This window comes from Lingula anatina, chromosome 3 (assembly GCF_051362555.1).
Source record: "Lingula anatina isolate TDL-2025a chromosome 3, LinAna3.0, whole genome shotgun sequence".
NCBI classification, from domain to species: Eukaryota; Metazoa; Brachiopoda; class Lingulata; order Lingulida; family Lingulidae; genus Lingula; species Lingula anatina.
The window spans coordinates 1,845,441-1,863,230 of NC_141769.1; the positions used below are offsets into that span (position 1 = coordinate 1,845,441).

At 36.2% G+C, this 17,790-nt stretch overlaps 2 protein-coding genes across 4 annotated transcripts; both read right to left on the reverse strand.

The window, feature by feature from the left end:
• Positions 1 to 6,394: 6,394 nt before the first annotated feature.
• LOC106162869 (uncharacterized) lies at positions 6,395 to 10,420 on the reverse strand. 2 transcript variants are annotated; one of them, XM_087009369.1, is made up of 2 exons: positions 10,295 to 10,420; positions 6,395 to 9,654 (listed from the first exon to the last, which is right to left on the reverse strand). In XM_087009369.1, exon 2 carries the CDS (start codon positions 9,585 to 9,587, stop codon positions 6,531 to 6,533), a length of 3,057 nt encoding a protein of 1,018 aa, XP_086865495.1. In that variant the 5' UTR covers positions 9,588 to 9,654; positions 10,295 to 10,420; the 3' UTR covers positions 6,395 to 6,530. The 2 variants fall into 2 exon arrangements, with proteins under 2 accessions (XP_086865495.1, XP_013395753.2); XM_013540299.3 differs by lacking the exon at positions 10,295 to 10,420 and having other exon boundaries at positions 6,395 to 9,802.
• A 988-nt stretch (positions 10,421 to 11,408) lies between these two features.
• Positions 11,409 to 15,599, reverse strand: LOC106162866 (glutathione S-transferase). 2 transcript variants are annotated; one of them, XM_013540295.3, is made up of 5 exons: positions 15,409 to 15,599; positions 13,647 to 13,883; positions 13,301 to 13,438; positions 12,738 to 12,900; positions 11,409 to 12,233 (listed from the first exon to the last, which is right to left on the reverse strand). In XM_013540295.3, the coding sequence occupies exons 2-5, from the start codon at positions 13,849 to 13,851 to the stop codon at positions 12,020 to 12,022; spliced, it is 720 nt and encodes a 239-aa protein (XP_013395749.2). In that variant the 5' UTR covers positions 13,852 to 13,883; positions 15,409 to 15,599; the 3' UTR covers positions 11,409 to 12,019. The 2 variants fall into 2 exon arrangements, with proteins under 2 accessions (XP_013395749.2, XP_013395750.2); XM_013540296.2 differs by having other exon boundaries at positions 15,327 to 15,589.
• Positions 15,600 to 17,790: the final 2,191 nt, after the last annotated feature.

Here is a 17,790-nt window from a genome sequence, read left to right on the forward strand (position 1 = left end):
CAATACAACTGCTTATGTAGAAATACAGAAAATGTGCAGAGCCCCAGGCAGATGAGAGCCTGCCTGGGGCTAAAAGTCACAAATGCAAGTGTTTGAGAAAAAATTATAAAGGAAAACAACAAAACTAGAAAAGCACTTTGAGAGTGCAGACCTCTGCCAAGGCAGCAATTGTTGATTATTATTGATAATTGATTGATTATTGATCCGGACCACCACCAAAAATTAATCATTGTCCTCTTTGGCCCACTTCCGACAGTTCCTGAAAATTTCTGCAAAATCAGTCCATAACATTTTGTGTTATGTGGATGACAGACAAACAGGGGTGAAAATATAACCTCCTTGGCAGAGCTTGAGGTAAATATAATTCCAATGAAGCTGCTATTCAAACTTTTAATCTTCCAGTTTGATATATATACACATATATATATATATAAAAAAACTTATTTGCAATATTAAACAAAATTTACCTGCATAATTATCACTGCTTCCTTATTATTAATCTAGCAGAGAGCTTTACCTTTGGGAGTTTACAGGGAAATATCAACAAGTGTGCTTTACGTAATCTCATTTAATGGCCTATTAAAGCAAATGACTTTATAACTCTGAAATTAATCTAGTGATACCCAAGGGTAATTTACAGACTGACCCACTCAAAGGTCTTCAGGCCCATAAGTCACACCTTAAGAAAAGCACAAAACCATAATGCCCAAAATAGGAGACTACCAATCCTGATGCAATAATACATTATGTCAACATCAACTTATGCACAACAGGTAACACAGACGAAAGTAAAAGCATAAGGCTTCAGGCCCATCAGAGTTCAAGTTTATACTTAGAAAGTGCCAGAATGAGAAAAATGAAAATTTCACAAAAAATGCATAAATACAATAAACATGATAATCCAATAGAGCTGGTTTTCTCATGAGCTGAAGGCCAATCCTAAAAATCGTACTTGTAAGTTTAAAATTATAATAAGTAGCACAGTTTTCTTTTCATAATGTTTGCAGTAGCAGTGCAAAAAGATTGTCAATTTTGATGTAACATTACATAATAAATTAGAGAATAATTATCATCAATTTTTGTTTATTGACTATAAATAGGATGGACATGTAGAAAATATGATTACCATTTGGCTTCATGTCCATGGGAGCTCCGAGTCCCACAATGAATATGCCAAAAAAGATAATGAATATAACACTAAAATGTATAGCTTCCAGAAAAAGAAGCCAATTAGACTGCTTTTCTAACTCAGGCTGCATTTTAGTCCTGTGTTTCTTTTTTGAAAGTTTGACAGTTATAAGTAACATGGTTTTTCCATAATGGTCATCAAGGCAGCAGCACCAAAAATTGTTTTCTTCTATTTTGATGCAACATTACATAATGCTTAACAGCATAATGACCATCGATTTTTAATAATAAAATATAAGTGTCATGGATTTTCACAAAATGTGACTAGCACGGGTCTTCAAGCCCGTGGAGGTTCTAAGTCACACCTTGGAAATGCCAATATGTGAAAAATTAAATTTTCACAAAAAACTGTTTAATTGCCAGAAAAATTTACCAAACAGACTGCATTGCCTACTGAAGCTGTATTTTAGACCCACGTTTCTTTCCTGTAAGTTTGAGAACAGTAATTGACATGATTTTTGTTAAATGGTCATCATGGGAGCAGTGCCCAAAATAGGGGTTTCTTCAAATTTTGATGCAACATTACATAATGTTTAACAGCATAATGACCATCAATTTTTAATTATAAAATATTAGTATCATGGATATTCAGGAAATGTGACAAGCAAAGGTCTTCAGGATCATGGAACTTCAAAGTCACACCTTGAAAATGCCAATAAGTGAAAAATTAAATTTTCACAAAAAACTGTTTAATTGCCAGAAAAATTTACCAAACAGACTGCATTGCCTACTGGAGCTGTATTTTAGTCCCATGTTTCTTTCCTGTAAGTTTGAGAACAGTAAGTGACATGATTTTCCTTAAATGGTCATCATGGGAGCAGTGCCCAAAATAGGGGTTTCTTAAAATTTTCATGCAATATTACATAATGTTTTACTGCATAATGACCATCAATTTTTAATTATAAAATATTAGTATCATGGTTATTCAGAAAATGTGACTAGCAAAAGCCTTCAGGCCCATGGAACTTCAAAGTCACATATTGAAAATGCCAAAATGTAAACAATACAGCACTGTTCTGAAATGGGTTTATTTCCATTTTTAACACTTTTTAAACATAAAACAACATAAACAGTTTACTGCCATTTTTATATGACCAATGAAGAAAATTGATGAGATGGGAAAAGTATCAATAGAACAGTTTTAAATGTCCAACTTCCTCCATTCTGAGATTCTGAACATAGTGGATGAATACATCTGACAAACTGCAATGATATGAGTTTATTTCCATTTTTGACACTTTATTACACAATACATGATAACAAGTTTACCATCATTTTTACAAAATCAACTAACAATGTTGTAAAGATGCAGGAAATGCCAAACAAACACATTTACGTATCTTATTACTTCAATAATGAGACTGTTAACATGCCTAAGAATTGAATGTGAGGAAATGTGAAAAAACAGCATTACCTTTTAAAATAATGGACTGATTACGCTGATTTTCAAACTCAACCTGCGTTTTAGTAAGATTGGCCCCTCCTGTGAGTATAATGACAATTGGCCAATCTGTTTTTCTTATATTGTGTTATCAGTGTTGCATATATACTGAAAAAAGTGAAAAAAAACAGCATAAATTCCCTATAAGTGACCCGATCGTGCTGATTTTCGAACTTGACCTGCGTATTATGAATATTTATCAGTTCTGTAAGTTTCAAGCCAAAGGGTAAAACAGCTCTTCATTTATTGTGTTATCAGTGTTGCAAAAATGCTGAAAAAAAGTGAAACAAGGCAGCAAAGCTGTCAAATGTACAGACAAAAAGCAGGAAATAACTATGCACAAAATAGGCTACTGTCAATTCTGATGCAAAAGTACATTATGTTAAACTGCAAATTCAACATCAAATTTTAATTATGCTCAACAGGTAATACCAATGTAAGTAAAATGTGTAACAAGCATAAGGCTTCAGGCCCATGGCAGTTCAAGTTCACACTTTGAAAATGAATAACTTCCAGAAAAAGAAGCCAATCAGACTGCTTTTCCAACTCAGGCTGCATTTTAGTCCTGTATTTCTTTTTTGAACGTTTGGCAATCATCAGTAACATGGTTTTCCCATAATGGTCATCATGGCAGCAGCACCCAAAATTGTGTTTTCTTCTATTCTGATGCATTATTACATAATGGTTAACAGCATAATGACCGTCAATTTTTAATAATAAAATATACATATCATGGATTTTCAGAAAATGTGACTAGCATGGGTCTTCAAGCCCATGGAACTTCAAAGTCACACCTTGAAAATGCCAATATGTGAAAAATTAAATTTTCACAAAAAAAAAAAAAAAACTGTTTAACTAGCAGAAAGAATTACCAAACACACTGCATTGCCTACTGAAGCTGTATTTTAGTCCCGTGTTTCTTTCCTGTAAGTTTGAGAACAGTAAGTGACATGATTTTTCTTAAATGGTCATCATGGGAGCAGTGCCCAAAATATTTTTTTTCCAAATTTTGATGCAATATTACATAACGTTTAACAGCATAATGACCATCAATTTTTAATGATAAAATATTAGTATTATGGATATTCAGAAAATGTGACTAGCAAAGGTCTTCAGGCCCATGGAACTTCAAAGTCACACCTTGAAAATGCCAAAATGTAAACAAGACAGCACTGTTCTGAAATGGGTGTTTTCCCATTTTTAACAATTTTTTAACATAAAACAAAATTAACAGTTTACTGCCATTTTTATATGATCAACTAAGAAAATTGATGAGATGTGAAAAATATCAATAGAACAGTGTCAAATGTCCAATTTCCTCCATTCTGAGTTTCTGAACATAGTGAATGATTGAATCTTACAAACTGCAATGATATGAGTTTATTTCCATTTTTGATACCTTATTACACAATACACGATAACAAGTTTACCATCATTTTTACAAAATCAACTAACAATGTTGTAAAGATGCAGGAAATGTCAAACAAACACTTTTACTTATCTTATTAATTAAATAATGAGACTGTTAACATGCCTAAGAATTGAATCTGAGGAAATGTGAAAAAACAGCATAACTTATAAAATAATGGTCCGATTATGCTGATTTTCGAACTTGACCTGCGCTTTAGTAAGATTGATTACTCCTGTGAGTTTCATGACAACAGGCCTATGGGTTTTCCTTGAAATGTGTTAACAGTGTTGCAAATATGCTGAAAAGTGAAAAAACAGCATAACTACTAAAATAGTGGCCCCATCAAGCCGATTTTCGAACTTGATCTGCGTTTTAGTAAGATTGATTACTCCTGTGAGTTTCATGACAACAGGCCTATCAGTTTTCCTTGAAATGTGTTAACAGTGTTGCATATATGCTGAAAAGTGAAAAAACAGCATAAATTCTACAATAATGGCCCGATCATGCTGATTTTCGAACTTGACCTGCGTTTTATGAATATTCATCAGCTCTGTAAATATAAAACCAAAAAGTAAAACTGTCTTCCACTTATGGTGTTAACGCTGAAAGTGCACGGCGACATGATCGGCGACGGCGACGGCGACGGCGACGACAGACGCAGGTGATGGCAATATGTACAGACACATCTGTGTCTGTACATAAAAATAGCCTAAATTCACTAAAAATGACCCAATCATGCTGATTTTCGAACTTGACCTGCGTATTATGAATATTCATCAGTTCTGTAGGTTTCAAGCCAAAAGGTCAAATGGTTTTCCATTTATGGTGTTATCCGTGCTGCATATATGCTGAAAAAAGAGAAAAAATAGCCTAAATTCACTAAAAATGACCCAATCACGCTGATTTTTGAACTTGACCTGCGTATTATGTATATTCATCAGTTCTGTAAGTTTCAAGCCAAAAGGTAAAATGGTTTTCCACTTATTGTGTTATCGGTGCTGCATATATGCTGAAAAAAGTGAAAAAACAGCATAAATTCCCTATAAGTGACCCAATCATGCTGATTTTCGAACTCGACCTGCGTATTATGAATATTCATCAGTTCTGTAAGTTTCAAGCCAAAAGGTACAATGGTTTTCCACTTATCGTGTTATCGGTGCTGCATATATGTTGAAAAAAGTGAAAAAACAGCATAAATTCCCTAAGAGTGACCCGATCATGCTGATTTTCGAACTTGACCTGCGTATTATGAATATTCATCAGTTCTGCAAGTTTCAAATCAAAAGGCAAAATGGTTTTCCACTTATCGTGTTATCGGTTAAAGTGCACGGCGACGGCGACGGCGACAGCGACGACGGCGACGACAGACGCAGATGATGGCTATATGTACAGACACATCTGTGTCTGTACATAAAAAGTCTCTAAGGCGCGGCGTTACACTGCTTTAGGACTTAAACTAACTTTACAGGAATGTCAGTCGGTGACACAAAACATCCGAGTTGATTTTACTGATTTTAAAATATATAAACTTAACATATACAACAGTTAACACGACATTAAGAACGCAAGAGTTGAAGGACAATATAATTCTTTTATTTTTTTTTTTCAATTCAAGAAAAATGAAAGTTTTATGATGCGTGTTTATAGTCTATATATATATATATATATATATATATATATATATATATATATATATATATATATATAGTTGGGATATTAAGGCGATGATATGATTTGCTGGTGATTATAACCTCCAACCTGATGGGCAATGAAATATCCGAGTGCAAAAATGAACGTGTTTGGTATACTGCAAGGTTTTGAAGGCCCATAATAGAAATGTATATTCATTTCAGCATTATAAATTACAAGATGATAATAAAGGTTTTGGACTGTCAGGCACGACTTCTTGCTTAATAACATTGTGGACCGACCATGGCGTACAACATACAGGAAATATGCTATGAGCTAACCCTGCCCTCTGAACCAAGTAGTCACTCTAGTCTACAAGACAGGTTTGTAACTGACTACCCTGGCCTACAGTGACCCTTGTGGGTAGTGATCATGAGTAACAATAGTGGGGAGGAATTCTTCTCTACCTCTATCAAGGGGATTGAACTCCCAAAACATACAAATATATTGAAAAGGCAGGATAAAGCATGTTGTCTTGGGTTTGTCTACTCAAAATATTTCAAGTTTGCAAATTCAACCCTATGGTTCAATAAGCCAAATGTCCTCCTCCAAGCCCAGTTGCAAATTAAACACAATTATCAAATCAACATGTTCACACAAAGCAAGAAAGGAAGATAGAATACATTTATCATCAAAACTAAAGAACTACACTAACTTGATTGTGCACATGCAAATAACATTATTATGTACAAGTTGTGCATGAATGTTCTATTTTTTATTTTCTTTAAAGAACAACAATGCATGTCTCATGATTTTACAATTCTTGCATCATAATAAAGTTGAAATCACTCCAATCAAAGTCTAAGCAAATGCATTTTTAAACAAAGCAACTGGATATGGTGGCTCCTGTGCAGGATGATAGTCCTCATTTTCTTCTTTGACTAATTCATGTGACGGCTGAGCACTGTTCTGGCAGACTAGATTTTTACCAAGATCAACCTCAGTTTCCCGCTGTCGTTGTGCTATTGGATCAGATGTCATGCAGTGAGGGTTACTTTCATGAAGATCACATTCGTTACTGCTGACAAACGTTTTGTAACAAAATTTACACAAGTATGGTTTTTCTTCAGTCTTAATTTCCTGTTGTTTTTCATCAAAACACTGTTTTGCAGTAAACGTCTTATTACAGTGCTGGTGCTTGCATGGCTTCTCTCCAGTGTGAATTCTTTCATGAGCAGTGCAATTTGTTTTATGAGTGAATGTCTTTTCACAACACTGACATTTGTATGGTTTCTCTCCCATGTGAATCCTTTCGTGTTCAGTGCACTGTTGTTTATTTGCAAATGTTTTACTACAGTACTGACATTTGTATGGCTTCTCTCCAGTGTGAATTTTTTCATGATCATTGCATTGCTGGTTTTTTAAAAATGTTTTACTGCAGTACTGACATTTGTATGGTTTTTCTCCTGTGTGAACTCTTTCATGAAAACTGCACTGCTGTTTTCTCATAAATGTCTTATCACAGTGCTGACATTTGTATGGTTTCACTCCTGTGTGAATTTTTTCATGTTCAGTGCAATACCGTTTTGCAGTAAATGTCTTACTGCAGTGCTGGCATTTGAATGGTTTCTCTCCAGTGTGAATTCTTTCATGAGTAATGCAACACTTTTTTTCATTAAATGTCTTATTGCAATACTGGCATTTGTACGGTTTCTCCCCCAAGTGAATTCTTTCATGTACAATATACTTATCTTTATTAATGAATGTCCTATCACAGTGCTGACATTTGAATGGTTTCTCTCCTGTGTGAATTCTTTCATGTCTGACACAATTACTCTTCAGAGTAAATGATTTATGACAATACTTGCATTTGTATGGTTTCTCTCTTGTGTGAATTCTTTCATTGTCATGGCATTCAGTTTTGTTTGTCATACTACAGTACTGGCATTTGTATGTTTTTTCTCCTGTTTGAATTCTTTCATGTATATTAGAATTATATGAAGGATTAAATTTTGTATGACAGAAATGACATTTGTATGTTCTCTCTCCTCTATGGATTCTTTCATGGACAACACAACTCCTTTTCGTAGTAAATGCCTTCTGACAGTACTGACATTTGTATGGCTTCTCTCCTGTGTGAATTTTTTCATGCAGAACACAATTGTTTTTATGAGTAAATCCCTTATCACAGTGCTGACATTTGTATGGTTTCTTTCCAGTGTGAATTCTTTCATGAGCAATGCAAAGATATATTTTAGTAAATCCCTTATTACAGTGATGACACTTGAATGGTTTCTCTCCTGTGTGAATTCTTTCATGATTAATGCAATGCTGTTTTTTTGTAAATGCCTCACTACAATACTGGCATTTGTAAGGTTTCTCTCCTGTGTGAACTCTTTCATGCAAACTGCATTGCTGTTTCCTCATAAATGTTTTACTGCAGTACTGACATTTGTATGGTTTCACTCCTGTGTGAATTCTTTCATGTTCAATACAATACTTTTTTGCAGTAAATGTCTTACAGCAGTGCTGGCATTTGAATGGTTTCTCTCCAGTGTGAATTCTTTCATGAGTAATGCAAAACTTCTTTTCAATAAATGTCTTATCGCAGTACTGGCATTTGTATGGCTTCTCTCCTAAGTGAATTCTCTGATGTGCCACACAATTATTTTTATGAGTAAATGTCTTATCACAGTGCTGACATTTGTATGGTTTCTCTCCAGTGTGAATTTTTTCATGAACAATGCAAAGATATTTTTTAGTAAATTCCTTATCGCAGTGATGACATTTGTATGGTTTCTCTGTGTGAATTCTTTCGTGTTCAGCACAATACCGTTTAGCAGTAAATGTCTTACTGCAGTACTGGCATCTGAATGGTTTCTCTCCTGTGTGAACTCTTTCATGACTAATGCAACACTTTTTTTCATTAAATGTCTTACAGCAATACTGGCATTTGTAGGGTTTCTCCCCCAAGTGAATTCTTTCATGTACAATATATTTATCTTTATTGGTGAATGTCCTATCACAGTGCTGACATTTGAATGGTTTCTCTCCTGTGTGAATTCTTTCATGTCTGACACAAGTACTCTTTACAGTAAATGATTTATGACAATGCTTGCATTTGTATGGTTTCTCTCTTGTGTGAATTCTTTCATTGTCATGGCATTCAGTTTTGTTTGTCATACTACAGTACTGGCATTTGTATGTTTTTTCTCCTGTTTGAATTCTTTCATGTATATTAGAATTATATGAAGGATTAAATTTCTTATGACAGAACTGACATTTGTATGTTCTCTCTCCTCTATGGATACTTTCATGAGCAACACAACTCCTTTTCGTAGTAAATGCCTTCTGACAGTACTGACATTTGTATGGTTTCTCTCCTGTGTGAATTATTTCATGTTTATTGCACCGTTGTTTATTTGCAAATGTTTTACTACAGTACTGACATTTGTATGGTTTCTCTCCTGTGTGAACTCTTTCATGAAAACTGCATTGCTGTTTTCTCATAAATGTCTTACTGCAGTACTGACATTTGTATGGTTTCACTCCTGTGTGAATTTTTTCATGTTCAATGCAATACTTTTTTGCAGTAAATGTCTTACAGCAGTACTGACATTTGAATGGCTTCTCTCCTGTGTGATTTTTTTCATGCAGAACACAATTATTTTTATGAGTAAATGTCTTCTCACAGTGCTGACACTTGTATGGTTTCTTTCCTGTCTGTATTTTTACATTATCAATACAATCTTGCTCTTTCATAAATGTCTTATTACAGTACTGGTATTTCTGTGTTTTTTCATCAGTGTGAATTCGTTCATGAACTTCGCAGCTCCATTTTGCAGCAAACATCTCATCACAGTACTGACATTTGTAAGATTGGTCTCCCGCCTTTGTGCATTCTTCCATCATGTTCATAATGTCTTCTTGGAACTTATCACAGAGCAGGCATTTGTGTGGTTCCTTCCCACTGTGTGTCCCCAGACTAAAATAATCAAACATGTAGGTCAATCGTAAATGCAACCTACTGGATAAAAAAACAATCTGTTACTTAAAAAATTCAGTTACCTAGATCTTCAAACGTGAATTCCTATTTAATCAGATTTTTAAACAAAGAAAGGAGAAAATTCGAAGCACGACTCTACCTAAGCTTATCCAGGGCCCAATGCTGGATTTTTTTTTCATTAGAGTTTGAGCTCAAAGAGTGATGACGTCATCGGCAGCATATAGTTTTCACAACTACAAGCTAGTACAATAATGTAATTTGATTTGAAAGCTGATTGTCCATTTCATCTATTTTATATATTTCTTTTAAAGATAAAATTCTATTTGTACAAATTCAGAGTCCAATTCAATGAAGACTACCTCTATGATAAAACTGAATTGATCCATTTCAAATGTATTTTTTGCAAAGACGAACGGCGCATCATAGAGAAGCTAGACAGTGGTCCCATTCAACTCAAGCAAAAAAAAAATAAATAAATAAATAAAAATAAAAAAATAATAGCAATAATAATAATAAAATTAAAAAAAATAACAATAAAACCATTTGGTCACAGGAGTTTTGGATATTAGCAAATTAAATGTGTCTTTTAATAACAGTTTCAATAGATATCGTCACTCACCGCAGCTACCTGCCCACAGTGTGGAGTAGTGATTGCTGCCCTTAAGAAACGTAGGGCCTACTTGTCTTACGGTGAGAAGCAGGTTAAAGGGACCCAAGATCTAATATACCATAATATCCGTTTATTAGATCTTAGAAGGGACCAAGAAATACGTAGCCCCCCCTACCCTTGTCTCAATAACAAAACTACACTCTATTCTTTTGTCCGAGTTTTTGTGATTTTATCAACTACGCCAAGTTTCAGAAACTTTCACACATCAGTAGCAAACCACCAGATAACGATCTGACACACTCAGCGATGAATAGACTTTACCTGTCAGTCTTTACCTGTCACCTGGTGAACTTGGTTTAACCTACGACTCAATATTCAATGTGAAGTGCAGAACGAGTAGGGCCTATATTGTGTGCGAGACGCTGTCTGGTCTGGCATGTTTTATTATTGATTTAACAATAAAATTTTAAAATTGTCATAGGCCTATAATAGGCCTAATAACGATGATGAAGATGATGATTGTTTTATGATTCTAATTCTTATAATTTTTACCACTGTGTAACACAGTGGTAAAAATTATATAATTAAAAAATTATAAGAAATAACACTGGTTTCATTGATATTTTTGGGACACCGTTTATCGAATGATAGTCCGTTTATAGTTGTTTTAGAATTCACTATATTTATAAAAGCTGTTGCGTATCCCGGTAGACGTTTTCAATTGATAAATTCTTTCTCGGGGCAATAGTGTAACAAGAATAAGAATATGTTACGTATAGTTTGGGTAGCACAGTAAGTCTAAATGCACGGACCATTACTGGTGAAAAAGCATTTTTTAAAAGGAAATTATAGCTGAACTAATTTCAATTACCAACCTCGAGCACAAAAAATAGTAACTTCCCTCTAAATTCGAGTATGAAAAGTCACTCCTGTTTGACGGAGCAACATCAGACGCAAGAGAGCAAGGGCGTCAAGGGCGAGATATAAAAGATTATGACCCTAACTTTTCAATGGGGAAACATCAATATTTCATTAACATAATTTTGGGATCGTGCATCCCCCCCCCCCCCCCCCCCCCCACACACACGCATGCACACAGTATAGAAGAGAAACATGGGGTAGCTTGTTTTTCAATTTTGTTGCTACCACTTATTAGCAATGTTTTATTTTAAGGATTTATGACTTAAGTACATGTAGTATCAGTTTTATAAAATTCTCAACGTTCCCCACGAAAAAGATGGGAGTCGTTACCGTAACATAGTGACGATATTCCGGGGAAATACTACGTTGACCGTCTCACTAATGCTTGGCTCTCCTATCATTCTTTGTGACTCGGCATTTGTAACGGTGCTTGGAGAAATATACACATGTGATAAGCAATTATTAATTTATTAAACACATAAGACAAATAAAAAATTATATCTAATTTTGGACCGCATTAAAAAGTATAATAAATAAATAAATAAATAAATAAATAAATAAATCCATTCCCAAAAAGACCGTATGAAGAGGAACACTGACTGTGCATTTAACCCTATACAGGTAGACCTACAGGTCATGAAGATATTGACTTCCCCGTACCACAGTCAGTGATAGCAGTATGGCAGTTCAGTTTTTTTGTTTTAACATGTTAATATCACATTGATGGTGCATCATAAGTTGAGTTCACGGCAGTCTTCTCCATTATCACCACTATAAACGTATCTCAAATCAGTGACAACACAGCAACCAATTCTACATCATACTGTTGCCTTCAAACGGGCGACACCTGTCGGACTTGAAATAGGCTGCTAAGTTGGGTCTTTGGGACATTCTCTCTTTGAACTCGCGACACAGAGGGAAGCTACCCTTCAGTTCCTCCCATGGTGCGGGAAATTGTGACTCGGTCGCCCTTAACACATGGAGAAGAGCTAGATCTACGTACGTCATCTTGGTGCCAATCGCATACCTGGTAAAAGAAAAAAACATGTATAATAGATGTCTCTAGTCTCAAGCTGAAGTGTTAACTTCGGACTCAAAGCACACGATTATATTTCTGAGAAAAAATGAAGAATATATAATTTTCTTTCGATAATGCGTTGAAATTATCCCGTGTTATATGAAAAAAAAGGGGGGGGGGGTACAAAATGTAACAGGAGGTGTGTTTCCAGTGGGTTTAACTATGTTAACAGCACCGAATGTCTTGATGTGTATCTGTGGCAATATTGCCCCTTTAGATGGAATTTTAAATAAAAAATGCCAATTGTGCAAATGAACATGGCAGCAAGAAAGAACCTTTTTCAATTTTTTTCAACCACAAAATTAAGAGCTGATGCAAACACACAAACGTCAGGATCACAATGTGTACACTTTCTGCGAATAATTTGATAAGACAACAGGACTAAAAAACGGACAGAAACGTGAGCAACTTTATATTATAAGTTTTTTAACAAAGCTGATTTAAATTAATTACCCTTTCCCTCCGTGTTTCCCATAGTTAGCATTTAACAAATGCTCCAAGTTTCTCAGCCACTTTGGCAGTCGATTCTTCACAAAGAAGTCGATGTACGGCTGGGTCTCTTCCTTCTGTGTGTAGTAGGATTCTGTGTGATTGCGGCCATGAAATGCCAAGCGTCCTGAAATGTAATAATTTTTCAACTATCGAAATGCGTTAAAATAAAAATATGTGACCTACGTATTAGTCGTACTTGTATGAAGTAGGCCAAATGTTGGACTTGCAAATTCTTAAGCGTTAAAAGTCTGGATCGGGAAATATAAGAAGCTTAACAGGACATAAATATGGTTGTAGGTAGAAATGGGGAGAACCTCTAAAATTCATTTTGGCGGGAAAATCCCGTGGAGTGGCCCTTTAGAGTCAGTGCTATGAATTTCTTCTTCGTCGCACGGTAGATACATCGATGATCTTTGCGGGTATTACTGCGAGCAGAAGCATGTTCATGGTGGCGTTTTTTTTTCATCTATCAGAATTGAAGACCCCCCTTTACCCCTATGACCTATCTGTGACCTATGACCTACCATCAGCAATAAAGTCATGTATGGTAAGGTTAAACTGCCGCGCGTGATACTCCTCCTCCTCGCCTCCATCTGGATACAGCCCGAACTTCTTCCCGAGATACTCGCATATCACCGGAGTCTGGCTGAGGACAAAATCACCTGAAAATGATAAATGTCCACAAATTGGTTGAAATCAAGATCCTTTTCGATTCTTTTCATTTAAAGAACTGTATCGATTGATCATCTCAAAATTCGACAACTGCCATAAAACTTCAACCAAGATATGGTTTCATCTACTGTGGGTATAGCCTAAGGTATTAACATATATTGTGACTAAAACAACAACGAGATTCGAGTTTAAACTCACCTTTCTTAATCACGGGCGGGGCAAAGCAAGGAAAGCTGAAGTCTTCTGATGGCGGAAGATCGATTTTCTTAAAGTTTTTGGACAACAATTCAACGTCATTGATCTCCTTGTACGGAACCCCGGCTTCCTCAAAAACCAGCCGCACAAATTCTCCGCGCCCTGCCAGAGGCCAGTAGTACAACACCCACTCGCTTGAAGAAGACATGATGAAGCTAGCTTAATTAGCTCACAATTATCCTGAAATGAAATAAGACAATATTTAAGTGGCAAAATGCTTAATTCAAATCCTTACCTGTATGTATGTTTTATAGAAAAATAAATGAATAAACGTAGGAAAAAGTGGGCAATAATTTCTCGTTTGTCACTTCCCACCAACCTCTTGGTTGAGCACTTAAATTATTTTCTTTTGTAAAAAAAAAATATATATATATATACCAAATATAAAAATATAATTTTTGTATACAACACTCGAAATCATTATTTTAAAAAATAATTAAGGTCTACAGTACCAATTTATGATAGTGTTTATCTAAAGTGATCGATTTTTACGTGAAATCTGTGATCAGGGGCGGGTCCAGGAATATTTGAAGGTGGGGGGGGGGGGGGGGGGGGGCAGATGGGGATGGGCTGGTCCTCTGATCCATTGTCATTCGGCTAGGAAGTCTCCAGTGCCCCGTCCCGCATGTGTGAGAGGTTAAACGTAAGGCCTCTTTTCGTGTTTTAACTTAAAAGTGTACCGTATATATAAATATAGGGTTTTTCACCAGTTCCGGGATAGCTTCCTCGATGCCACGTTTGCTATCAGTTTTCCTCCTGATGTCCTTCTCATCTATTTGGGAGAGGGTGGAACACCCAGCTTTCAACAAGACAGGAGGCCTCATAATCTGGTTTAACCTCTCACACGTATGGGACGGCGTGCTGGAGACTATATTCAGCGGCTATTGATTTCTAGTCGTGTTTCAATAAATAAGATGACCAGTCCATCCAGGTCATTAACCCCAGTACCGGTGCCACCGGTTGATACCGCAACCTTGGTCACTTGTTATTTACCTGCACAATTATAAGTAAAATGCCTAACGCTCGACCAGTGCACCGACTTAAAATGTGCAAGTCATTGATTTAGTAGGGATGACTTGCAAAAAAAAAAAATAATAATAAAAATAAAAATATAACCAAGGGATGACATGTTCCTGGGGGAGGGGGGGGGGGCGCGGGAATGTTATGGAATGGGTGCTGGTTTCTTGATTATACCGTCTCAGTTGATTTGATTTTGACTACTTAACAAATTATCCCCATCTTGATCGATCCCGTGTTTATCTGAGTTTCCGTTTGGGTTCAGATGGTTTAGTTCCTTTTTCGACTATTAACAAGCTCATTGTACAGAGCGTTTGAAATAACTTAAAAATAAAAACAGTAGGGCCTATTCAGTAACGTTACAGAATGCCATGTGGTGGATACATGACTCTGAGACAGCGAGACGTATCACATACCATACGGGTAGGGTGACGACATTTACAGTGCCAACAGAGGAAAACCTACAGACAGTTATCACACGCCGACCAACGCCCCGCCCCTTTCTACGGCACAATGGTGGATGAATTCTCCCACCGATGGATAGTGCGTGCCGTTTAATATTTGTACCATTAATAATGCTATTGAAGGCACCCAGTCTATACTTACGGTTCATGGACCTATTAAACATATTCATGTAGTTACAGAACCCGAGAAGTTGAGTCAATATGTATACGTGTTGCATGCTCACCTTTCGGTGTACTTCTGTTAGATGTCTACTACGCCCATTCGAGTCCCTGATGTCATTGGACTAGTCCCGTTTCACCCTATTTATGTTGTTCACCTCGATTCACGTTCCTGCTACGTTAGATGACCCAGTTTTTGACTCTAAACAACATCTCGTTATCGGGGCTCCCGCAAATCACTGGAGTCTGGCTGAAGACCACTAGAATGCGGATCCAGGTTAATTTGAAGGTGGGGTGGAAGGGGGGGGGGTCCGCGGATGCAAAGCCGACCCTCCCCCCTCACCCTTGGCGCGCGGGGTCGGGGTCACTTAATTTGAAGGGGGCGTCTCGATAGTCCGAAGGTTCATTGGTCCGAAGGTTCATTGGTCCGAAAAGTGGTAACATTTTCATCGATTTTTTAATCAAGGGTTCATTGGTCCGAAGGTTCTATAGTGAACATTCGGACCAATGAACCTTCGGACTATTGAACCTTCGGACTATCGCTACGGCCCCAATTTGAAGGGTAAATAGAACTATGATTCAGCTAGTCAAAATTCTAATATTAAAGGCATAATAACTCTTTGTATGAGACCTATATTTCACAATAAAAACCTTGTGAATAACTTATAGAAATATCATATATTCTGTTTTACCACAAAAACAGCAGTTATAGCTTTCATTCTGATATTTGAACTTGTCGTTAGACCACGTGACCTCCATTGATGTCTATACTCTGTTAAAATCTCTTAAGAGATTTTAACAAAAAACCAAACTTTTTAGAAAAAAAACAGGGACTAACTTTGAATGTAAAAATGGATTCATTAACCATTGGTAAGTATGGGAAAATTGTTGTTTACTCCAGGAAAATTCATTTTTTGGCCGAAACGAAGAGTTATTATTGCTTTAAGAGGGGACCATTGGTGTGAGTTTTTTCAGAAATCGAAGGGGAGGGGGGACATGAGCCCCCTGACACCCCCCTAAATCAGCCACTGACTCAGAGGGCGCTTACCTCTCTCAAGTATTATTATTAATTGTCAATTAATCAACTTATTAAGTTACCATTTTCATAATTAAACTTATCAATCAATCAACACATAATATTGCTAACAGACTTTTAAACAATTGTTGACTTTAGCTGAGATCTCCCCTGGGAGAGTTGACCGACACTAAATATAACTGCTTTGTTAAACGATCACAACTTATTTTCAATCATAAAAGACAAATGCAGATAATAGGCACAGTTTGAAGACTTTCAAGACTTATCTACACGTAACATGATGTCCTAATTTTATTTTATTCAGTTTTATAGTCAGATATTATAACAGCCACTTTGACTTCAGGTCTAAGTCTCCATCTGCTATCATTCCACTCTGCTAGGAGCCTAGGACAGAGGCTGACCTTTTTTTCATCCTTAAAATATACCCCAACTCCAAATGAGGCTAACCTTCAATACATTCCCCACATTATTTTGGACCACTTGTTTTAAAAACCCATTCAAAAACCAACAAGATTAACTTTTTTATGTTGTACTTATTCAAATAATTTCTGGAGACAGAAAGTAGTTAGAATACCTATATACCTAATTGTGTCTCACAGTAAATGTTTGGGAGTGCAAGATCTTACTAGCAAATCTTTAAAACTAAAATGCCATCAGAATTTTCACCACATCTGATGTAATAGTACATAGGTCTGCAAGAGGCCTTTTTCACAATGTGCCTTCACTCATCACTCTCAAATTCTTCTCCTGGTGTTGAGTAAAATTAAGAAAAGCTGTACCTTCAGCAAAGCTCCTCTAGGAGTTAGTGTGCACTACATAGTACAATAAATTCATGTGAATGCACCTTAAGTGACCTTTAGACTATCACACACCCCTCCAATAACTGAATCCTCTGAATCCTGCTCCTCTCACTCTGCCAATGAACAGGGGATGCCATCTTACTACTAGCATTTCAGTGAGTCTCCCATGTAAATGGTATACATATGGTGGATAACCAGGCTCCAGTGTCATCTACGCTAGATGGTGCTATCCTGTAGATGACACTAACCAAGCTGTTTTTTTTTCCTCTGGGCAGTTGTCCTGAGGATATCAATCATTTTTTACCACTGAATAGCAATATCATAAAGTATGTAGTGTTTCGAAACTCACAAGATACTTGACCAGAGGATAACTAAACAATTTCAACCATAATAAATAGCGTTATCCGTAGGATTATGTAATCCAGTGTTGATGAAACTGGATGATATAAGCTCCCATGTTCCCAAAAACAAAAGTAGTGCTTAGAGGAAAGATACCTAACTTGATTTTGAATTTAAACTAGCCCAAAAGAGAAAAGATATTAGTAGCTTGTCTTTTTTTAAAAATATAATATGCTACCCCTAAATGAAAGAAAGGGAAACAAGACATGCTT

Bases quoted from the DNA above. Each gene is read 5' to 3' on its own strand.
- LOC106162869 (XM_013540299.3), bottom strand. From the start codon at position 9,671: ATGTTTGATTATTTTAGTCTGGGGACACACAGTGGGAAGGAACCACAC.
- LOC106162866 (XM_013540295.3), bottom strand. From the start codon at position 13,851: ATGTCTTCTTCAAGCGAGTGGGTGTTGTACTACTGGCCTCTGGCAGGG. The intron at 12,901-13,300 runs GTAGGTCATAGG...ATTACATTTCAG, and splicing joins ACATGACTTTATTGCTGATG to GACGCTTGGCATTTCATGGC. The intron at 12,234-12,737 runs GTAATTAATTTA...TTCTTTTACCAG, and splicing joins GGGAAACACGGAGGGAAAGG to GTATGCGATTGGCACCAAGA.